This window comes from Coturnix japonica, chromosome 12 (assembly GCF_001577835.2).
Source record: "Coturnix japonica isolate 7356 chromosome 12, Coturnix japonica 2.1, whole genome shotgun sequence".
NCBI lineage: Eukaryota > Metazoa > Chordata > Aves > Galliformes > Phasianidae > Coturnix > Coturnix japonica.
In genome coordinates this window covers 9,770,326-9,795,217 of record NC_029527.1, presented here as the reverse complement: position 1 = coordinate 9,795,217, position 24,892 = coordinate 9,770,326, and the positions used below count along the sequence as shown (strand labels likewise).

The 24,892-nt window shown below is 39.4% G+C and overlaps 1 protein-coding gene across 3 annotated transcripts in view; it reads left to right on the top strand.

Annotated features, from left to right (window-relative positions):
- The window catches only part of FHIT (fragile histidine triad diadenosine triphosphatase), a 504,434-nt gene that overhangs the window by 364,251 nt on the left and 115,291 nt on the right, over positions 1–24,892 (top strand). For all 3 annotated transcript variants that reach the window (XM_015875326.2, XM_032447238.1, XM_015875327.2), the window contains 2 exons: positions 11,182–11,327; positions 12,031–12,060. In XM_015875326.2, the coding sequence (XP_015730812.1) occupies positions 11,182–11,327; positions 12,031–12,060 (176 nt within the window). The remainder of the gene's footprint in view (positions 1–11,181; positions 11,328–12,030; positions 12,061–24,892) is intronic.

Genomic DNA, 24,892 nt, shown 5'->3' with positions numbered 1-24,892 from the left:
TCATAGGGAGCTTCATGCAGGGTGGGGGGCATCAGAGTGTTTCCATCTGAGCCTGCACAACTGGGGCTGGATAGATTGGAGAGGAGCAGGGATCGAGGGGGAGGAGAGCAGACCCTGGTCTCTTTACTGAGTGGAGACCCACTGAGAGAGACACAGGACATCTTACCTCTGCAAGCTTTTCATATCCCTTTTTCAGTTTATTCTGCATTGATCTCACAACTGCAAGTCCTACAGGATTTCCCCTTGTGTGTTATGTGACACTCAGCCTTGCAGGAATTTTTGTCACGCTGCATCTGATGGGGTTCAGTGCTTGTGTGAGAGGGCAGGTAGGAGGGGAGGATATGTCCTCTCCTCCTCTCTTCTTTGAGCTGAGTATGCTCTGGTTCTGAATTTGCAAATCATTATAATGACAGACCGTGACAATAAAAAGAGCCATGAAAATAGATCATGCAAAGAAGGCCTGGATTAAGGAATCCCCTGGTACTCTGGGACATGATAAAACCCCACTAAGTCAATAATCTGTGCATTAAGAACTGCTCTGGTTATGTAAAGGAACTAGAACAGTCTGTTTTTCTGAGTGAGCCAGAGGAATTGGTAGCTTTGCTGTGTAATGACATGATAAAGAGGGCTTGCTCTTTGGTAGCCCTCACAGTCTAACTTGATTTACAGATCAGATCTCTGCTGATGACAGTAGAATGACTGTAATGGTGCCAACGACCGTGTCTGAGAGAGTCTCAGTTGTGTCTTTATTCCAAGTCCACAGAAAGGAAATAATAAAAACAGATAATCACATTATAGTAATGGTTTCAGATGACACTCACACAAAATAAGGTTATTCTGAGTTAAACTGCTACTTTGTCTTCCTGATTCTCATGTGCTTGAATATTGCAGGAGTCCTGAATGAGGGTATGAATTTATGTACCGTGCATGCTGAAATGCTTAGCTATGATGCTCTGAGCTGGGAACAATGATCATTAACAAGAAAAGCTTCTACTGAGGCTATCATGATGCAGGGCTCTGTTGTCCTTATCAAAGAGGACTTATTATGAGTGTTAAAACCAAGGGGGAAACCTACTTTCTGATTCCCTCCTCCCTTATAGCATTCATCATTTCATGTGCTTTACCATCTCTGCTCGAGTTTTATGTTGTATTTAAAAGGAGTGCTTTGCACACTTTACATCTGTTTTACATTTTCTCAGCTTTAAAGTATGACTTATCCAAAACTGACTCCTCTGGCAGGTGAGGGAAATGTATCTTTGGGAGTGTTTTGCTCTGACAAATGCACTTTTTGTGAATGTTCTTGTAGGTATCAAGCTTTTTGTGTTCGCATCAAGTAGATATGAAATGAATTGTCAAAATTCAGCAGTTTATTTTGTGGCTTAAAATAATTGGATGGACTGCCTCTGAGACTCAAGTGCTACACGGGGTCTTTGATATCTTCACCCCACATTTCCCTTTATTGCAGCAGAGTGAACCTACTTTGTATCACTAGCTGTTGTAACCCTCATATATATAAACTGCAGAAGAGGCTATTGTTTTATATTCCTCTTTATCTTGAAATATCTCCACAAGACCCTAATTAAATTTCCCTTATTTACTATTTCTATGCCCCCCAACTATTAACATATCTAAGGTTGACCTTCTGTCTCCTGAAGGCATGGAGGAGTGTGTACATGCTCCTGCGCTTCACTGGTGAGCAATGTGAAACTCCTTGGGATGACAGTAACGTTATTTTCCATAGATTATTCTAAAGAACAAAGCAGTAGTAACCTTTGCAAGACAACAAGAGACTCTTCCACTTGCAGAGCCGTTTCGCTGCTGTGCCCATTTCAACTGCTTATTAGCCTATGTGGAAAAGAATACTCATCTAGGTTCCTTATCATGGACTAAGCAATTTTTAGCATTCAAAGGACCTGAGTGAAGTGCACTGACAGAGTTATATTTAGTTGCAGCAGCAAAGATGAACACATGATCTTACAAAGGCAAAGGATTGCCTTTTTGACTTGCACATTGCACTACACAACTCTTCCATAGAGCTGATAGCAAGGTCTCTTGTTCTTCAAAATGTTTTTGCAGGTGCTGATGTTCTGAATGCTAACACATTCTTGCAAGAGACATAGAAAACTTGGTTTATTTGAAGTCTGTTTCTTCCCTTTGTATCTTAAGCTTATTCTAATCTCATGGAATTATCTGGAACAGCATATCCCATGCTGTTGCTCTAGTAGCAATAACATAGCCTGCCAAATATGCCATGAGAGCTTTCAGTTTAAGAAGACACGCAATTCTCCATTGGCTTTAATTTGAGCTGTTTTGTGAACATCTCAACAGAAGAAGGTAGAAAACCACTTCTGAGAAATTAATGGAATCAGTTGTCTTATTCCTTTCAAAAACTTTGAAAGTCCCAGCATACATCACAATATTCTTTGAGGAATACATTTACTGTAAGATAGTCTGAATTATCCAAATTCCGTTTTCCAGAACTCCCTGTTATTCATGTTCCTCATTATCTATCAATTACATTCAAAATTACCTTCATTATTTGAATCCTTGATTATCCAAGCTTATTCTTTGTCCCCAGTGGTACTCCAGTAATTGATCTTGTACCGCATTCCTCCCACTGATGCTTCACTGGCTATGAAATGAAGGTACTGTTGGTCTGGCATGTGCTACCAGAAGCACGTCTTTCTGCATGCTGTTCAGCATAGACTTGCGCAGCATTGCAAAGAGTAGGTGTAAGTGGTTTCACACTGGAACAGGTTGTCCAAGGAGGTCGTGGATGCCCCATCACTGGAGGCATTGAAGGCCAGGGTGGACATAGCTCCGGGCAGCCTGGTCTGGTGGTTGGTGACCTTGCACATAGCAGGGGGGTTGAAACCGGATGATCTTTGAGATCCTTTTCAACCCAGGCCATTCTATGATTCTGTAGCTGTTTTTTCAGTTTTCTTGTACATTTGCAGATGATACACATGCATGGATAGCTCTATCTAGCTATGAGTGGTTTTGTCATTTATTTAGAAGCAGAGAATATCAGCTAAGAGCAATATAGACATAGTCATTATCTGGAATGAGTTGCACAATAGTGTGTCATTACAGGAGAGTTTCAGCAGTTGCAATTGCAGATGAAGTGGTTTCATACTGGGCTTCTACTTTCCCAGTGTGGCCACTGGTTATTGCTTTTGGATCTTCAAAGATCAACTGCTTAATGTGATTCTAGAATGTGATTCCCCATAGAATAATGATTCCCCATACTACAAGTTTAGTTCTGCAATAAATTAGCGCCAAATGAAACTTGGATCAGATGCATGTTTCTGAGCCACAACCTCCTGTTGCCTTTCTCACTCTGGTTCTGCTTAGGCACCCGCTACTGCCTGAGGCTGCCCTTGGGGTCAGTCACTAGCAGAAAGGGAGGAATCCTATAGTAAGATACCACTTGCTATGAAGAACTGAGCTCTTAGTGACCTACTTGACATACCCTAAAGGCATGTAAAGGGAAATCAAATACCTGAAAGGCTTGTTTAAAATGAAAAGTTAACACTTCGAAATCTCACATTTCCCTGCTGCAGCCCCCTGTCTCATGGAGTCACTGCTTTGAGTAGCAGTCCTTTGTACTTTGTGTGCTATCTGACATCTGCATTTAAATAAGATACACTGACATACTACAGAAAGTGAAGTAATACTTACTGTTAATTTCTTGCAATCAGCACTCTTTCTATTGACATGAATTATTTCAAGTATCTGGAGTAGGTTGGAAAGATCAGGCGGAGTGAAAACAAAAACAAAACCCCAAACCTACATGAAAGCTGCAGTGTGGTCTTAAAACAGTTCTCTTATCGTGGCGCACAGAGCTCTGTGTCAAGGATTTACACTGATTACATTTTGTTCCGTTGCAACCACTAATTCTCTGTTTTACTGCTTCAATCTGGCCTTCTGTATTAATGTAAATGTGTACTGAGCTGCCTTATCAAAATCAGTTGTGTTTAGATAATTTGTCTTATCTTAATGACTTTTTCTTATTAATGCGGTGAAACGGTATAGCAAGATCAGAAAAAATGTGTGTTATTTTAATAGTCTGAAACAATTTTATGTTTTTATTGTGATCTTATTTCATTTTTATTTGCCCTGATTCATCTTTGTTGTTTATAGATATGTTTTCTCCCAAACTGACAAATTCTGTCATGTACCATTACCAGAGCATCCTTCTAAAATACGTTTAAATCCAATTCTATGTATAAAACCTGCTGAAGTCTTCCTTCACCTTTTCCTGTAATGAAGTGCTCACTTTTAATCCAGATAGCCTCTACAGATTTCCTTTCAGAGGTGAGTCACACTGTCTTGCTGAAGAAGAACCATCCTCGGGGCAAGGCATCAGTTCTTGCATTACTTGTGCACATCCCCATTCAGTGTGTTAAGTGGGGCTGAAGTGATGCATTGACCTATTGTCCTAATGCAGGAGAATGTGTATTTGGTTCATTTTTTAAAGGCTTTTTCGATGTTACTTGGATATAGCTTTTGTATGTATGTAATTGTGTACATAAAGGTGCTTTTCCAGTTGTCTTTGCTTCCCTCATCACTCCTCCTATGCGCAGTGTCTGTGGAACCATTCTTGTTTTCTTTGCAGAGAGGAATTGCTCTTGTAGCTTTCAAAATGTGCAGAATTGTTCAAGGGCAGGGCAGAATAAGACAAATGACTGCTGGTTGTGTTCCAGGTGTATTAATTTTATTAGTCATGCACTCTCCTGGTATTTTTATTTTTTTTTCCTGAGCTGTGGGACTGATTTCTGTTAGCAATTAGAGTTTTTGAACAAAGAAAACTTGTGCTAAGATGCAGTGATGAATTCAATACCCCTTCCTACAGTCCCCTGTTGAATGTGGGGACAACGTTGTGGTAAGTTTTAATACCCAAAGCTTCGTCTGAATGATTCTCTGTGCTTGGGGCACTTGATGCAAATTCATGTAAAGGAGAGTAAGAAAAGAATAATCCCTCTCCCAGATCCCCAAAGCCCATTATTTCAACATTCCTATCAGCTAGCTTATGGATGTGCAGAAGGGTTATTTTATACAGATGCATGAGATGATTATAAATAATCATTTGTTGCAGTCTTCTCCAGCTGGTTCTTCTCGCCCCTGAGCTCCCAGCAGCCACGTCCAGGTCCCATTTCCCCACTCTGGTGAAGTCTGGGCTGGCTGCTGATCAGCTCTATGCTCAAAGGGCTCAATTCCTGCACCTCTCTCAAATGCCTTCTCCTCTTAGAAAGATACAGCATCCATGGTGCTGCAGTCTGTATTGCAAACTGATTAGTCAGAGCCAAAATAGTAATTACAAAATCATTTTTCGAGTTTTCCAAATGTGAATTATTAATGAAAAATTATAAGAGTTTTGAGAAGATTTGAAACATTCTAAGTTTTTGAAACATTCAAGTTAGCTTGAGTATTTTTCTTACTTTTCAGCTTTAAAATATGTGGGAGTTTTTTGGTATTTTTGGGTCCTGTGCTGATATTAGAGGGAAAACTTATTTTTTCGAAATGTTTTTAAGGTTCCCAGTACAACAATAGTATTTCTGCCTCGGTGCCATCTATGGATTCCTGACTACAGTGAAAATCATTTTCCTAACTTAAAATCTTCTGTAGCAAATGATTTTGAAATCTAACAGCCTTGGCTAAACCCAGTATAGCCAAGCTACTCTTTCAGTTTTAGGCATTCTGCCTATGTCTATTTTGTTCCTTTAAAGCCTTGCATGTTAGGAAAACTTGTCAGTTTTTAGTGTTTTTAACTGTCTCCTCAAAATAAAATATATATATATAAAAAAAAGAAATAAGAAAAAAAACAACTTTACTCCTATTATTAGAATGTCTGTACCTGCAGGTCGGGTTTTTTGTTTTTTTTTTTTCCTCTATGAAGCTTTAAATTGTTCTGTTTGAAAATTGAAATCAGGGAACAGAAGTCTAAATTGAAAGCAAGTTTTCTATATTATGAAGTAGAGACAACCAGGAAAGAATTGTGTTTAGTTCTAAAGCTTGTCACATAAAAGAAGTTTTAGTGTCTTATGTTTTCCTTTTTGGTGTTTTGTTGTTTTTGTTATTTGGTTTTTTGTTTTGTTTTGTTTTTCTTATTCTTTTTATTTATTTATTTATTTTATCCCTAAGGTCAAAGACCACCTTCCCAAAGATTCAGAACTGCAGATTGTATATGACTGCATAGTTGTGTGTGAAAATTTATTGCAGGGTCCTTACAGGGCTGATCAGGATCCCACTAAAGAAAATATGGAGTCTGGATTAGACCTTAGATACAGAATTGCAGTAATTTGGACTTCAAAGTTGTAATTCCGATAGAGACAATGGAAATTACTACTGTGCCTTTGAGTTTTGGTCTCCAATCTGTCTACTGGGAAAAGTGCCTTTAAAACAGTTAGCGTGCAGATATTGGCCGTGTGTTTTGCTTTTCTTCTAGAATCAGAAGCCTTCTCTCTGTGATCAATTTAGTTGTTTCGTGGTTAGCAAATGATTGCTTTTCATTAGAGACCCATTGTCTCCTTTGCAAATGTATCCTGTCAAAATGCATAGAAGTGCATGGGGAACTTGTACTTGGTAAGGCTGAGCATAGCTTTGGCTGTGTCCAGCCAGGTACCCATTGCAGTAAATCCTCATGAATGCCAGTCTCCAAGGGCTCCAGTTACTGTGGTCTAAGAAGTCAGTGAAATAGTGAAAGATTTACAGAAATGTGTACAGCCTTGACGTTGAGTGCTGGGAGCTGACACGTTTCAGCATCCTGGCTCTGCTGGTGTGCAGAGACTTGTTGAACTGTGCTTACTTGGCCATGAGTCTGAGCTTTTCCAAACAGGTAACCATCTTAATTATACAAACAGTGGGAGAAAGGAAAAGGCTGTTAATTTGAATTATGGAAGGGGTTTACAGGCTTTAGTTCATTAAACAATCTCCTCAAGGATATGTGGGGACTGGGCTACTGTGCCCGGTATGTAAGGACATGCTGATTTGTTGAGGTTGCAGGTTATCCTTGGGTTTCAGCTCAATTTGAGGTTAGTGGTTTGAGGGCAGTGGGTCTGACCCACTGTTGTTTTACTTACTACTTCATGGTTTCACACTTCCACTGATACAGCTGGAGCTTTAGCCCTGTCTACTGCCAGTTTTTGGAAAATACTGACATTCCTAATTGTTTAATAAATCATTAATGAAGCTTTTAGTGTGCAAGAGGATGTGCATATTGATTTGTGTCTGCATATTTAGGTATTGGGACAAGAAAGTAAGGCTGCTGAGAGATCCAGAGAAAGGAACGTACACAAATTATAATGAGGTGTAAAGGTTTTTCATTCCTTAGGATGGAGAAGTTGACATATTAAATCGCACACACTCTAATGATGTTGGACTGACTCAGAGAATTTGAAGGAAATAACAGCTGTGCACATCAAAGATTAGAAATAGAAACTTCATCAGTCAGTAGCAGTTCAGAGTGAATGGAGAAATCATGAGATTATTAATTATGGTTTTTAGAGAAAGGAAACATGAAGTCCCAACTCTCCAAAGGCAGAATGCTGCCTTCAGTGTGGCAGCACGTCTGCCAGGAATCAACCCCTCATCCTGCTTGGCTGCTCTGTAGAGATGGAGGCTGTTGCCCAACCACAGGCACCTGCTGCCATTTTCAGTGCCCCAAGCTGATGCAGCCATCCCCCTGGCTGGCAGATGCGACACAGGGCATAGGGAAGGCTCCTGTCCTTCTGCAGCAGCAGCTGGATGCCCTGAGGCTTCTTGGATGGCAGCAGCTGCTGCTGTTGGAGGAGCGATTGCACGTACACAGAGGTATGGACTCACTCTCACTTGCATCATTAATACACAGTCACCTGAAGCATCTCGGTAGTTCACAGCAGTGTTTGCAGAGGGTAATTGCAGAAAGCAATGAACAGTTTATCTGATTTGAAATTTAGGAGGATTTTTGAGATGAATAGAACTCTTATTTAGATTAAAATCGGACCAGGATACAATGTTACAAACTCTCCCAGTGCTGGAAACTGTAGTTAAAATGTATGACTCAAAGTTGCAGTGAATGGTTGTTTTCCTAATGACCTCAAATCCATGAATTCATTCTAACATTTGCCTTTTTATATATTCATAGTTAAATATAACTTGAATGTTGTCCTAATTACATTCTCATGTTAATTTAGCTCTGATTCAGAATTTCTATCATTATTCTTTGTAGAATTATTTTGAAATGATGGAAAGTTCAGTAACGATGCTTCAGTGTGTGATTGTGCCTTTGAATTATTTATCACATTCAAAGACAGAAATATGGTTAAATCTAGTTTGAGTTGTAAATGAGCCTTGGTAATGGAAGGAGGAAGTGAATCTCCTCTTTGCTGAAGGACGTAGTTTATGGGAGCATCATTTGATAATGCAGGAGCATCACGCGGCCCCACGTCAGCAGGGAGCCTCATAAGAAAACATCCATTGCACCAACTGGCAAACGCTATCTGAGCGGATAAGGCAGATAAAGGGTGGAGAAGGAGAGAGAGATACAGAGACAACTTGCACAAATGACAGAACAGATTAGTGATGGAATTAAGAAGAGAAAACAGATGTCTTGCCTTGGTCAGCAACAGAATTCACACGGCTTGTGCTCTCTTTACTGCATGCTTTGGGAGTGAGCCCTCACAAGGGTGTTTAGCCCTTGGTTTTTGCAATGCATCACAGTGACAAGTAGTCCAGTGTTAATATATGGCTGTAGAAACTATGATTAATGCAAAAAATTCATACCTGTGGCCTTGGCCCTGAGCCAGGTAGAGAACAAACAATTGCTGGTGAAGCATGAGCAGGTCTGAGAGGGAGTGAAGAATTCTGGAGGAGGAAAGGAAATTGTCTTAATGTAAGCAGCAGTTTTGCTAGAGGTAAGTGAGGGGAAATTCTTCATTTATAAATGGTTCGTTGACCCATGATAATAAAGCAGTGCTGCAGAAGAAGGATAATTATCTACTTAAGTATCAGATGCCCTAAGGGTAAAAGCTTCCCTTCTCTCCTTTTGAAAAATGAACTCAGATTAAACGAATGTCCTTTTTCCTGTTTTACTGTTGACATGGATTTCCTTTTTATGAGTAGAATTAATTAGTTTTTCTATTCCTTTATTCCTGGTATGGAAATCAGGTCTGCCAAGCAAGTTTCCAGCTCTTCCCTTGGGCCCCGAGTTCAGCCAATAGCATCCTTTGTGAAGATGCTTTGTACAGTGTGCTGGGAAGGCACAAATAAATTACAGGAGCTCTATTATGCCCAGTAGCTCACCAGGAGAAACAGCATCCTGGAACTGAAAATCCACAAAATAAGAATTCTTTCCCCAATCAAGATAGTTTCATTTCTAAGTAACTGTTTGCTAAATATGTTTTTCTCCTTCCTTGAAGTATTTTAATACTGTGAGTTATAAAAAGAGGAAACCAGTAGTGGTGGCATAGCTGCTGTTGTACTGAGTGAGGAAGGGCCAAGTTCTCAAAGCAGATTAATGCCCACAGCTGAGGCCAGGCTTCTCCTGTTGAGAGCAGAGAGCTGCTAGCTGTGGGGCTTGCTGGAAAAATCTGCTCCCGGTTAAGCAAATATCCATTACAAGATTGTTTGTCCTCATCAGGACTCTAAAAAATTATCAAAACCTGCCCCTACTTCTTTGCTTCCAAAAAATGTCTGATTTCCCCCTCCAGCCAGAATTTTAATTGAGATTCCAGTGATAAGCTTGATGAATGCAAACATATCTCTCTGTTTGTGGAAATAAAACATCGTTTGCATGTGCTAGTCGTTCTTTGTTTCAGATGTCTCCTGAGGTTCTTGAGGCATCTTAAGTCATGTCAGAGTAACCTCTGTGTGAACCTGTTACGGCTACAGAGCATCTCCTAGTTATGTTTCTTGGAACACAGAGAATGTTCCTGAATACCTGCAGGCTTTGAGATGCAGTAAAAATAAATATTACTGTAGTACAATGGCATGGAGCTTAATTTTCTTCAAATAGTCCTTTGTGCACCCGTTTTAATACTGAAAACACTAGAAGTTGTTAATTTTCCTAGCCTTTGGTCATGAGACTTCAACTGGCGTTAGAGGTGATTGTAAGAGCACTATACAAACACAAACTAAATCAGAAAAAAAAGGAAAAAAAAAAATCCTGTCTGCAGGGAACAGAAATTAGAAACGAATCCCAAGTGCTTTCTTGCCTGATTTACACAACTGAAGCTCTGCAGAGAATTCTGGACACTATTAATAATGTTACGAAACTGACTTTCAAGTGAGGAACCATAGCAATTATTAATTTCTGTGAACGCAGCAGGGCAGGTGGCTGTGAATAGCGTCTGTGTGCTTTCCATTGTTTACTTTATGGCTTCATTTCACTGAGTCATGGAGCACTGTTACCAAGGTAGGATGAAATCAAAGTATTTGCAGTGTTAGTGCTTAATAGGGAAAAACCTGAAATATCTTACTGTGTTTCTAACATCATATAGTGTTTATGACAGATGAGCATTTGTAGAATCATAGAATAATTAAGATTGGAAAAGACTGTGAAGGCCCTTAAGTCCAACCCACGCCCACTGTGCCCACTGACCACATCCCTGAGAGCCACATCTCCACAGTTCTGGAGCACCTCTGGGGACGATGACTCCACCACTCCCTGGGCAATATGAACCACTGCCTTTCTGAGAAGAAATTTTTCCTAAAGATTCCTTGCTATTATCAGTACAGTGCAGTTCTTCACATTTAGATACGTAAAATTTTAAGGTGTCAGATCACGTTTTTATGCATATTATGTATCTGGAAGAGCACTGTAAAACTGTTGCCTCAGTTCACAAACACAAACTCACCTTAAAATCTTTCGGCTTTCACCCATTTTTAAACACAAGAAGGAACATCTCTTATGTACAAAGATGCTGCATTCCAACAGTTCTGTGCATGGCTTGAAATTGCAAGTTTGAGCTTTTGAAAATTTTGCTTTCATTTAAATGTGTTAATAATGGCATATGAGCCTTATTTTAGTCATATGATGAACGAATGTATTTAGCCTCATGTTTTAATTGCTGTAACCCTCAGAGCAGGAGGAGTCTGCGTAATTCAGAGGTGATCAGAAACATGTTACGAAGTGAGGGGTGAGACACTTGTCCTGCTGGGCCACTCAGATTTGTGTTTGTGCCTTGACAATCCCACCTTCAGATGTTCTCGTTTGCCCTCTGCGACCGGTGGAGCGTTTCCGTGACCTGTATCCTGAGGAAGTGGCTGATTTATTTCGTACGGCACAAAGGGTTGGCAACGCAGTGGAGAAACACTTCTGTGCCACCTCACTCACCATCACGATTCAGGTTTGTAAACCAGTCAGCTAAAAGGAGGGTTAATGGTTTGTTTTAGCAAGCTTCCAACCTTCTTCCCTAGGCCTGTGACAAAAGGGGCTTTCAAACACTAGGGGACAATAAATGGAAAATAACAATTAAAGGGAGTGGGCAGAGGGGAAGAAGTGTTAGAGGACTGACCTAGAGAAGGCAACCCACTGCTTGGGATGGAAAAAGGGAGTTCCTGCCCTCCGGCTACCCTTGTTCATATGCAGGGTGATAGAAGTGGCCACGTAAATATGTTGTCAATTCAGACCTTTTGGATTTGTGCTGGGTTTGTACTCCAAAAAACATCTCTATTTAAAACATATCAGGGACTAAGCCAGTTTTATTAGTATAAGACTTTAAAAAAGCATGCTTTGATTAAATTCTCACACATCTGATTTTATATTCACAAGGATCAGAAACCTATTGCTAGCTATTCAAAAAAACAATCTGAAAGCATGACAATTAACAGCTGTGGTTTTTGTGGTCTAAGATGCAGCTTCTCAGTTTGCTGTGGCCTGATGTGGAAAGGCACTAGCCTGAAAACTTTGGATGGAAAGGTCCTCTGGAGAATATGCTAAATTACCATACAGTGAAATTGGATGTAAATGATTAATGAGTGATATTTCTGAATCCCTGTGTGTGATCCTTGTTAGTTCCTCTAACCTGAGATTTCACCCTTTGCTTACAGGATGGCCCTGAAGCTGGACAAACGGTGAAGGTGAGTGCTTATTATGCAAAATACAAATTAAGAGACAATTATAAGAACTAATAAAAAATCAAAGCTAGTCATCTGCAGACCATTGCTGTACCATTATGTTATCCTTGAGATCAAAAGATCCCAAGTGTGCAATAGTTGTAAATGCTTTTTATTGAAATTGCACAGGAAGATGTTTACAGGTTGTTTTTTTTTCTAGACTGAAGTTTTCAATGATGAAAATATCTTTTCCAAACTGTTGTGTGTATTTATGCAAGGAAAGCCATAGAAAGAAGCATCTTTTGAAGTTTTTTGTTTGTCTTCTAGAGGAAAATATTGCCCTTCCATTCATCATCTCTATGTTTGTCTCTTTATTACCCAATGAGTTCTAGCTAATTATAGGAACAGTTAAGCTAAACCACGTTATGAAAACATACCTTTTGTCTGTGCTCCCTCTGTAAATATTCATGTCACATTCTTGTTACAGAAGTTCAAATGTAGTGAAGCCAGTGAAGCTTAAAAACAGATTCCAAGTGTACTTCTGAAAAAAAAAAAAAAGGCGGGGGATGGAATGGAAAAGGATTTATGACTGTACTCTCTACTTGAGTAATAACATAGATAACATCCAAGATGGCTCTCCAGCCATGTTTCACTGCCTCGTAATGCAAATGCATGTGTAGTTAGATTGTATGCCTAAACATTAGATAAAGGCTATTTTTTTAACATTTGGAATCAAAGGAAAGTCAAATATGGCTATGGTTTAGTACTTTGTAAAATCAGATTAGATGGCTCAAAGAAGCTGTTCGGGTTGATTAAGATAACTCTAACAAGCAAATAGCATATAGAAACATTTTACTTCTTTCCAATTTGCTGTATTGACCTTATTTTTCCTCTGCCTTTTTGTTGTCTGCTTTGAATATTTAGCAGGGAGGTGATAGGGAGAGAAAAGAAGAAATTAGAAAATCCTCAAGCTTTGGAAAGCTGAGCAGTGATAAAAGAGCGTAATACAATTTACTGCAGTACTGCAATAAAATAGCTTCTTCAGGTCATGGCTTAGTGTGTATTGGGTGGGTTTCACTGGGAATGCTTTTTCATGGGTGAAAGTGTCACAGTTTAAATACTTCCCTGAATAAGTTTCATTATTAAACACCAACATGTCTTAGCAAATGGTTCACAGGATTTCTTTTACTATTCCGGACAAGTATTTTTTCCTGCATAAAAAAGAGTTTATGGGGATGAGTATATTAAAAAGTGAGAAAATTTGCTGAATGAACAAAACCAGATGCAAAATCCTCCATCCTGTGTGACTGTGAACAATAACAGATGTTTCTGCAAGTCTTAAAAGGGGAAGAAATTTTGTGTAATTCTCTATTCATGCTGGAGATGAAGAGTATTAATTTGTCTAGTACCCTGCAAATGGTACCCACCCTTAGCACTTCCATCTCACACTTCTAATGAGCAGTGAGATGAAAATGACCTGCTCCTAGAGCTGCGTATTCCAGACTCCATAATAAAGTCTGCATGTTCCTAGACTGGGGGTTAACAGTTTGCTTTTCTCTACTTTTCTGCATCATTGGGCAACACTGTAATTTATCATCATCGCTTAAGGATGTTTATCATCTGAAACTGCCAACAACTATTTTCTTCAGAGAACTTAGAGCTTTCAAAACTGAAATTGGGAAGAAATTACTATGATCAAGATCTTCTTTAAAGTGAACAATAGGGAGGGTACATAAATAGCTGGTTCTGCTTAAATTCTTTCAAATCAAGAAGTTTGAAAGAACACCTGTATGATCTACGAGTAATTGATGAACTTTGAATTCAGTGTGTCATGTGTTTATGAATGTGGTTTTCTTTCTTCACTGTAATCCAGCTTTCCTCTAAGGGAACTTGTAATTAAAATTTCTGGAACAGACTTAATATTAGAAAAACATTCTAACAGTAAGAATAGCAAAGCATCTGAATAAGTATCCAAGGGATTTTGTGGAGCTCTGTTTCAATAGGGTAGGCAAGTATGTGTCAGAAGCTAATTAGGTGTAGCTGATCTGGCTTTGAATGGAGGCACATACCAGATGGCTTGAAGAGTCTTTTCTATTTGTGTTTTGTATAATTCCATATACCTGCATTAATGTGGACTGCTGCATGTGTTTCATAGGAACTGAATTACAGGAAATAAAGAGTACTGGCTGTTAAAATGATAGTTGCAAAACCATGCTACAAAATGGAAAGAGCTATCAGCTCAGCAGAAAACAAAAGCTGACTGAGAAGTTTTATCTGAAAAAGATTAAGAAAATCTTTTTCAATCAAGGAGGTCTGCTTGGACCTCAGCTTGAGTACATCTCAGGTCTTTGCTATGGAGATGCCTGAAATTACACATCTACTGCACCAGGTTTAAAGGAGATTACTTTTCAGTGTGATTTTTGGATAGAGTCATCAGTAAGATATTGTTGGCCAGTGTTAGATCTTCATTGTGACAGTGTGAAACCTGCTGGTGTGTGCAGCTTTCAGACAGACATGCTGCAGTGTCGAATACTGCAGTGGCGCCTGTACTGAAACCTTACTTGTTATCTAAATGGAACCTGTTCATCTTCTAACAGGTAGCTCTGCAATTGTTGTGCTCCTTTCTTTGTAGATACCATCTGCCTTTGAATTTAAGGTATCAGAACCTGCAGAATGGCATTTCAGGAAAGCTCATGGTCCTTCCAAATTCTCCTATTAATGAGCTCTGTGTGTTTGGAATAAAATCTATGGCTGATCCTCAGCTCACTATTATTTGGGAAGTATAGATGGCTCCTTTCTGAGGCTTTTGTGATTGGAAAGAACACATTTGCTAAGGAGTCACACTGAAGGTCTCTGACCATAAAGAAACACAAAGTATTGTTTCATAATCTTTTCCACAGCTGCCTACGGATTGTATGCAGTCTAACCCTATCGCCTATTTATGGCAGGGATAAATGCCTCTCTATGAAGGTGCTCACAGACTTGCACCCTTCATGCTTTATGAAGTACAAGAGGTTCTTGTACCAACTCACAACAGAGAACCTGAGTATCTCTAAGCAGTGGGTCAGCAAGCATGACATTCTTCCAGGTTTAAATGCTTTCTGAATTCTTATTTCTTCTGACTTGAGAAGGAGGAAATTGTATTGAGGTCCTATCTTAAAGAATATTTATATCTGCAATTTTGAGCTCTGTTTTTCTTAGTGAATGCAAAACCTACAGTGTCCTTCTGCCAGGAGTGGAGGATGAGTTTCACACTGGTTCTGTCTGAGAATGCCTTAAATATCCAGGCAATTTCATGGATCAGGGAAATCAGCTCTGCATCTTAATGCAGAGCTCTTATTGCTATGTCAAGTGAGTGACGTTTCAAGATTTTCCCCGGTATATTTTATAGCCTTCTTTCCAACATCAAGTCAGCAAATGCTCTGGCTGCCTTGGTGGATGTATAGCGTAGCGCAGGATAAACTCTCAGGTTTACCTTTTATGTGAGATTCAATCACAAGAAATTCCATGTGCTCTGTGCTCTGTAAAGGCTAAACAAATCAAGCTGGCAGGAGCACGATGCAACTAATTTATCTGTAGAGACAAGATAATATTGCACAGCAAGTATCCATTGTGCTAACACATATGAACACATCCTCTATTTTGCAGCTGTGTCGAAGTCTCTGTCAGCTCAGCACCTTTACTATTATCCATGGCCTGTTTGCCAATTACAGGTTCACATAAAGAAATGAGAATTTGAGGCTGATGGTGGCAGTGTAGGAATACATGCGGAAATTATGTGTGTCGCACATTCCACTAATTATTTTACACTGAGAAAATTGCCTAACCATTATTTTTTGATGTGCGTGTTTTTCTTTCCCAGATGTTTTTTAATGCTGTGTTAAATCAATCCACCTGGCTTTCATTCTTTAGAAATCTTCACCAGAACTGTGGAGCGTAGGGTTTATTTAAGCCCACAGGAGCTCTTCTGTACTATTTGTCTACTTGTCTCTGGATGTGGAGTACTGGACTTCAGCTCTGAGTCGTTAAGTGTAATCAGATCACATTGCAGCCTGATTGCATCAGAGGGATTGAATTCACCAACTGCAGTACTCCTGATGCCTTGGCCTGCTTTCCCTGCAGGCTGGCAGATGTGAGTCTGTTCAATGGAATATTGGAGGCTTACCTTTTTCTCCCTTAAAACAACAGGGGAAAAAAAAAACAAAAACAATGCCATTTGAGAAATGCAAAGATATCTTACCTCTAAGTGAATGTAAAATTTCAAGTAGAAAAGACACAGATTAAGCAAGTTTTAGAAAACCAGTTTGCACTGAAACATGAGCAAATGGTCTTGTTTGCTTTACTCTTAAGAACCGTGATTTTTGTGAAAGCTTGTGGGATGCCCAGAAATGATCTGATGCAGTACAGCAGTCTCTTGAAAGTGCTTTGGGAACCTCACTAATATTTGGTTGGAGCGTGTGTAGTATTGCAGCAAATTCAGTGGTTCTAAGGCTGGGATCTCTGTTTTCAGATTAACATTTTTTTTCTGTTATGGTGCTGTATTTAGGTTGGAGTGGGGTTTGTAGGGTGTTTATGCAGAATGTTTGCAAAGCTAGGACTGTAGTGGCCCTTACAGCAGCTGTGAAGCAGCTGGGGCATCTAGATTGTTTGACTCGTGCCAACCACCACTTAAAACCCTTTGTTAGCTTTTGTTTCCTACTTGCTCTAATAATAATTCTTACTCATTTCTTTAAAAATCTTTTCAAAACCAGCCTTGTGTTTTTCTAATGTTCCTTCTAGTCCTTTAGCCAGGCCTGTGTTTTCTATGACACGACTAACAGATACAGCCATAAGGTCCCAATTTCCTTTTTTAAATCATTTTTTTTCTGTCAGGACCTCACTTGTGTTCATTACATACATCGTGTTGTTTTTTGTTTTCTGCATTCGAAGCCCCAGAACACACTGGTTCCAGATGTATCTTAAGACCTGCCGTAGATTGCTCTGAAAGTAGTGCCTCCTATTTATTTCTGCGGGACAAAGGTTCCTACAACAGGTTCAAAGAGCCCAGTAACAACCATGTGCAGTTGTTGAGGTTTTTTGAAGGCTGAAAGAGATGAAAGAAAACTGGGAATTTGGAAACTTCCCAGTGATTGATGGACATGACACCATCCTGACTGAGAATATCCAGGGCTCCAAGGCACAGATAAATGGAAATGAAGACCTGGGTAATGAAGTCTGAGCTAGAAATATGAGATGGTGAGGTTCCCTGAAGGGATGGGGACAGAAATTGTGGGAAAAAAAATCTCTTTAGCAGTGAATTAATGCTAAATTCACCACTCAGAATCTGAATGATTTTGAATTTCCAGTAGTGAGCGTCACGACATGCCTTGAAAAGTGGTACCATTCTCTGTCTGTAGACAAACAGAATACCTGAATGGGTGAGTCTATGAAGTAAACAAATAATAAAAAAAAAAACAAAACCCTGATTACCTAGGATTTTAAAAATAAGACTATAAATGAGGAAAGCAAGGGAGATTTCAGAAGATCTAAATTGAAGAATGGTAACAAAGTAAGATTTTACTATTTTACAGTAGCGCTTCTTCCCTCCTTTCTTACCATATGGATTTCTTAGGTGAATAATCTCTTTAGGTAGTTTAATTCCAAAAATACCCCCAGTGCTAGTCAGAGTTATTGACACTGTCTAAATTAAACCACAGTAAGGAAGTAAGTGGGCTCAAATGTTTGTTTAATTTGCCTTAATGTACTCTTAGATATTAAAAGTCATGCAGCTCAGTTGGCTTCAGCGAGCATCTTGCTCATCCCTTGCTGGGCATGACTGCTTTCTGCTGCAGACCTTCTTTGCTTTCCCAAAGGACGACGAGTGAGAGCTAAGCTGCAGGGAATGTGTGCCCTGTTTGTGGTGGGACACTGCCTGGTGCTGCCCAAAGCAAACTGGTGGGTTCCAGCAGGGGAGGGTTAAATCCTGCCAGGCCTCCCTGTGCTCTGCCCTTTCACCTGCATCTCCAGGACAGCCCATGACTGCTTTAACACAGATGCTTTAAATACACAGTACTGTTTACTGTTTTTTTTTTCCTGGAGTGCATTCGTATATTTACAATTTTTGTGTCATAAGAATTTTGTACATATAATTCAGGAGAGTTTATTTGAGCATTTGAAAGCACTTCAATCTTTTTTTTTCCCCCCTATAAACAGAGTTACAATTCAAAATAAGAAAGTATTTCTGGCTGAAAGGTGGGGGAAGTTTTCTTCTGCAAGTGCTTTAAGAGGGTACTTTGAAAGCATCAAAGTATTTTCTTCATGGAAGGAAAATCTCTTCTGCAAGCGCTTTCTGTTTTACTGAATAGGCATTTTCTGCCAAAAAAAAAGAAAAAAAAAAGAAAAAAAAAGAAAAAAAAAAAGAAAAACAAAAGAAAAACAAACCCAAGATGGAGAGGAATGTTGAGAAATTCATGAATTGTGATAGATGCTGCTTTTCATTTGCCCCCACTATGACTGAGATTAGGATCAAAAATCCTATGTTTTAATTAGGAAGTGTCTTTCACTCCTTTGTTCTCATGTTACAGCAATATGTTTTGCATTTAAATCATCCTCTGTCCCTGAGTATGTACAATCAATCAACTGCCACTCTTGAGTACAGGTCCTACAAATACCCTATTGTGCTGCAAATGCAAAACCTCTTGAAATCCCAGACAATGCAAGAGGTCTAAAATCATTAATAGCATAGTCAAGGATGTCTGATTAATTTTTGTGTGGTTAGTGTATGAATTTCTTTCCAGGCTCCATCTTATCTGTAACACTCTGTATTAAGCTGGTATCTTATAAGCCTCTTCATTTAACGGGGGTGGGAAAGCTTGCTGCTTTCTTGTTTCCTTTTCATATTTTTAGGTTACAAAACATTGCTTTCTGCAAGAATGTAGCTCTCCAAAAAATGTGTAACATCTTACCTGTTAAAGCATTCCTATTTGATTCAGACATAACAACTTGATGCTGTTCCATGTTTTGTATTAGGTGAAAATTGTTTATTGAGAAAGTGTTGCAGGGTTTATTTCAGTTAATAGCCTTCTGAATAACTCTTTCTAAAAATTAATATCATTATTTATAACACAGTACTGTGTCCCAGTGCTCTGATCTCGTGATTTCACATGTAGAGTCATAGACTAACTTGGGTTGGGAGGGACCTTAAAGCCCACCCAAGCTCCAACCCTGTGCTATGGGCTGGCTGCCTCCCACCAGCTCAGGCTGCCCAGGGCCCCATCTGTAGCCTTGACCACCTCCAGGGATGGGCACCCACTGCTTCTCCAGGCTCCTACTTCCTTTATGTTTGCATTCTAACCTAACAGGGTCTGCTGTTACATTCTCCTAAAATCTACTGTAATAATATTCATATGCTGACTACAGATCCAGAAGGCATGGTAGGAGGTCATGAGTGAAATAGAAAACTTTTCTTCTTTCCATTGCATGCCTTCCATCATCAGGCACTTAGCCGCTTTTAACCAGTCTTGTGGCTGAGTTTACTGGGTGTTCTTATCCCAAACTGTTTTCACTTGACTGACCTGTGTTAAACTTCGGCACCTCGGTTGTGTGGCTGGATGCTGTGACATCTCAGTCTCCCATGGAAAGGGAGAATTGTTGCTTCTCTCATGTTAATGACCCAGTTTCAGCCAGAAGAGAGCTGAAATTTATTAGAGCTCATGCTGCCTTATCAGTGCAAAAATGAAGAAAATATTAAGCTGGATCAATTTCCCCTTGAAGTCTCCTCCTCTTCCAAAAAAGAACAAGCTGTCTACCTAAAACTTTCTGCAGCCCCCTAGAGGGACTGCACAGCTTGAATGAGTTTGTTGCTTAACAATTTCAAGTAAACAGGGAGAGCGCATGTAATGTTTTTGCATGTGGCAGCAAGGGAATTGAAATCTTTCCTAGCTCTGTTCCTAGAAAGGTTTTATCACATCAAAGAGTAGGTGGTTACACTGTCCTAGAACCTATTGAAAATCTAAGCACATCTGAGATGTAAGCACGTCTGATCCAGGGCATGCATTTTCATCTGTTCTGGCAGCACCATGTTAGCCCATGGAGGACTTTATTTTAGAGAAAGAAAAGACTCTGCTAGAAATGATTTAGAAATGGAAAATCAGGGTTAAAATAATAGAATATAACTTGCTCAGTAAGCTCCAGACAGGATGACAAGGTGAAGGGCATGTAATATTTTTACTGTTTAAATAAAAATAACCTAAAGTATTCTGGGCACTTCAGCAGTTCTTGTATCATGCTTGCTGCAAGCCAGGCTGGATAAACCCAGAGCATTCAGCAAAAGAGAAAGCAAACCCCCTCTCTCAAGCCTCATATCCCTCATGCTTCCTGAATGCTGCTTCTGTGCACTCTGACAAGACCTCTCATAGCCAAGGTCACTGGTTGCTCTGTAAAGCCAAGCTGGAGTTTGGAAAAATATGAACTATACCTTTAAAAACCCGTCTCTGGGAGCTTTATCAAATGGCTCCTCCTCATTTGGTTAGAAGTAGAAAAAGCCCAAGTTGGCTGGTGATGGAGACATTGCTGTAACAATGTTTTCTGAGGTTAAATAAGAATGGATGTAAGGGCACTTTGTGTGGTGCCCAGTATTTTACCTTTTTCTTTCATTTTCTCATAGTGATGGGGGGTTAAAACATGTAGCTTATCCTATGCTGCTCATGTGATGACTTCACATGGCAGCACCTGGACTAGCTGTGGTTCTCAGAGGTCTGCAATTCCCTGCTGTATTTTTCTAGGTTGTTTACTGGTTTGGTGACAGCTATCAAGCAGTGCTCCCTGTTTGCACCATGGTGCTGTTTTTTTAGGTAATTGAGGTGCACCACACCCTTTTCTGCAGAAGATTGAAGTGAACAAGTAAGGTATGAGGAGAGCAGCTTAGATTCCCTGCTTTAACACTTGCCTTCTTTGAAAACAGACTGCTTTCAGAGAGGAAAATTCACCTCATAATAATTAGCCATATGAGTAAAATTGATCCTTTCTTTTACCACTGGATCCCACCACAAATCCATTTCTGCCCATACCCATATGATGTACCAGGCCTAAGTGAGGTGTGTGCTTCACATCTCATGTAAACAAATCCTGCCTAGTAGTGCAGAGCCACACTGTGCTGCCAGGGACAAGGATATTTTTACCCAGTACTAAAGGCTGAATATTGGAAAGGCATCTTGCATTTGCCAAATTGCTCAGGTCTTTCTAAGGAGAAAAATGGTTTCTCCTTTGGTAATCTCCTAGCTTATTACCTCTGAAGAATCAAACCATTTTCTTTTCATTTTCATCTATGCTTTTTGTGAATTACCTTCTCCATTGCTGCCTTAGACAACATAAAATGAAGTTCTTTGCCTGACATCACTGATCCAAATTCTTTCTGTGAGAAGCTGGAAGAAAATAAACTAGACCAGATGGAAAGTGCTTGTGTGAATTATTGTCTTGATCTTGCTGTTAGAAATGTTAAAATCTGAAATGGTGAATTTCTCTACTTGATTTCATGAATGTTGAATTTCTCTCTGTCTGATTTCAAGTCTAGTTTTTGGTATTCAAAAGAAAGGTAATACCCAAGCGTAGCACTTTGTCTATTTTTAAATTATGTAACTGATCTATGAATGAACCTTCCATTCCTAATTGCAGAATAGGCAATTAGACCATGAAAACTGTTGTGTTTTCCCACTCAGCCTCCTAGCCTGTCTCAAGACTTCTGGAGAGGAATTAACGTTAGGGGGCAGACTTTCTTCCTGGATAAAGAACAGATCAGTTCAGACTGTACACAATAGATGTACACTTCATATCTGTAAATTAACTTTGAGCTCAACCCAAACCATTATTTCAGTTGTGACCCTTTGGTGAAGCCAGTCTGTGTGAGTTTAGAATAATGCAGGGAGGTCCCTTCCAACCTCTATGATTCTGTGAGTCTGTTTCACATGTTCAATTCTTTAAGCCCCAGATAAACAGGATAACCTTGTTGTTGAAGGCGAGATTCTCTGATACAGATGATTTAGTTCACTTGTGAAAATACATCGGCTAAATCAGTGGAGCTTTTGCCATTTCCATTCTTTTTTTTAACTTTATTTGTGTAAGCAGTTCTTTTTGTTGCACATACTTTATAATCTGAAGCTAAAATTAATAGTTATATGTATGCAAAGCAGCATTTTAAGAAAGCAACCTATGAAGCAAATTTTGATGTAGTGGTTTTATTTTTTAAGTATTTTCTACTTCCCCTATAAAAGTCCACTGCTTTAGTAACTATGAAGTAAAACAAAATAAAATAAAGGAAAATCCCAGAATTTATTAGGTTCTAATAAACTCCCCTTCAGTGCACATACATTTAGAATCGTTCATTAACATTAATGAGAATTATGCATACGTCCTGGGGAGAATCGGCCCTGTTGTTTTATTTCTTTCCCTTGTTTTCAGTATTAAATCTTATCCTGCAGTCAGTTCTATAGGGCATTCATGCATTCCTGTTGCGCAGTTACTCGCTCTACTTAATATATACAGTTTGAGCACTTCTTGCATTGTGAAGGTGGAAAGTTCATAAATTAAAAAAAGTAAATCTGTTTAATAGAATTTGTGGACATGCATAAAAGCAAAGGCTTTGCAAATTAATGAATTAATAGATTACTATTGATTACCACCAGAGCCTAATTAAATAATAAACTTTCCCCCCCACACACAATTACTTGTTTCATGCATGTTATTGAATGATTAAATTCTTAACTAGTTTTGAAGCTCTCAGACTTGAATGAGGTGCTCAGGAGAGCAAAGCTGTTCTTGGTGTGAAGGGGCAGAAGTTGGGCCTAGTTGTATAGATTTATGATTTAATTTGCTGTGTAATCTTATTTGGTGTAAATATTGAGTTGTTTAAAAAAAAACACACCAACCATCTTGATTAGATTTTGTTGATAAAAATAAATGCAAAATATAGAATAGTTTATTACTTATCTGTACCTGATTGGGAAGAGTGACTCGTGTCTATTCTTGCAGCCAAAGTACCTTTTCTCCCTCATTTCTGTGCTTCCAGCTGTGTCCCCCTGCAGTTAGGCACCAATCCAGGTGTAGTTGTGTGACAAAGATCTGAACTGTGGAGGAAACCAAACTCATTTCTGTCAGAAATTTGATTGATTCCACAGAAATAACACAGCTTTGCCATACCTCATTTCTGAGGTAGCCATAGATATTTCATGGGAAGCATTAAGAGTAATCAACATGGGAAGGTCCTGGGAAGATGTGTTGCAGAAGGAAAATAAGCAAGCAGTGCTTTTCAGTTTGACATACTTTCATGTAATTGGGAGTTCTAAAAGCAGACTGTGGGAGAGGGAAATGAGTCTTTCCCTTATTCCCTAATTCCCTTCTGCATAAAAAATGCCATGTGCCAAAACACTGCTGTCCCAGGTGAGAAAATTCCTTGGGTGCAATTCCTCAGTGCATCGCTGTGCTGTAGCAATACCTGGACAGCAGCTGGGCCTCAGGCACTGCCTTCCTGCTTGGCTCTCTAATTAACAGCAGCTTGCAAAATGAGCAGTGGCATCGCGTTCGTTAGCGGTTGAGGCTGTGCTTTGTTTGTGTTTGCTGGGCTTGCCTGGCGGCTGATTGAAGCTGGGAGATGGATTGCTGGCTGTGTTGTAGGAAGAGCCAGGTCTACCTACACAAGCAGTGTCCAAGCAGCGCCCACTTAGGAGAGATGCAGCTCCACTGAAAGTTCTCTCAACTCATGCGGGAATTCATCATTTCAAGGGTTTAAAATTATTGTGCATTAAATTTGCTGGGGTTTTCCTTTCTTGAGAACTGAGTTTGCTTTGCTCATTCCTTGCACGAAATGTGTGCAGGCATTTTTAAAACACCTCTTTCAGTTCTTTCCATTTTCTGATGATTAATATGTTGAATTTCCATACTGATGTTTGGAGGCATTTGTTGAACATGTGAATACAGAAGGAAAAAAGTTGTGTGCCTCGTTGACATTGTAATTAGCAGCAGATTGCAACAAATGACATCCTGTTCCTTAATATTTAGGGCTGTGTTTAGCTTTTATTGGGTTGATTTGACCCCAGAAAGACTAGGCTGGCAAGCAGATGTCAGCTCTGTTGAGCAGAACACCTTCTGGTCACTCCAGTAGAACAGGACAAGTGCATGTGTGTATGCATAGAAGTTAAAGGCAGGATATTTGCATTTATTCTTTAGTGGAACATGCAAACAAATTTCAATAGGCGGGCAAAGATACTCTGCAAACCCTATTGGGAAATGATAAATTGCTGTTAAATGTTGCAATTATCCCATGACGTTCAAGACTGAAACTTAACTAAATTTTGCTGAAAATATAAAAATAAATAAACAAAAATTGAGAGGTAATGTGATTTCTTATATTAACCACAGAGTAAGTGAAAAAAAATGAGAACCCAGCAGAAAATTAATATTTATCTTTTACCAGTATGTAACAAGCTTTGTTAAAAATGTCTGAAAGCAAAGAAGAGTTTGTTAGACAAATTATAATTTTAATTGCAGACGTAATTGATTATACTCAGCATGCTCATTAGGTTAAGGGAGAATATGAGTCAACTCTCAAGGTCATTACAGTAATAGATATTGTAGGCATGTAATTTGTGATAAGCTGGTTCGCGAACATCTAATTGCTCATTCACGGCAGCGTGTCTGGCACTTTTACTCCCCAAACACCTCTTTGTCCAATTTATTTAACGCCCCTTAATATTCCAGGGTCGAATTTACTATGGGAGACATCAAGCAGTGAATTTTCAACATCCAAATTATTTCACCACTTCACCCTTTTTGTGCCTCAAAGATGGAGCCCGTATTACCAAAAATTAGTGGTCTGACAGTAGGC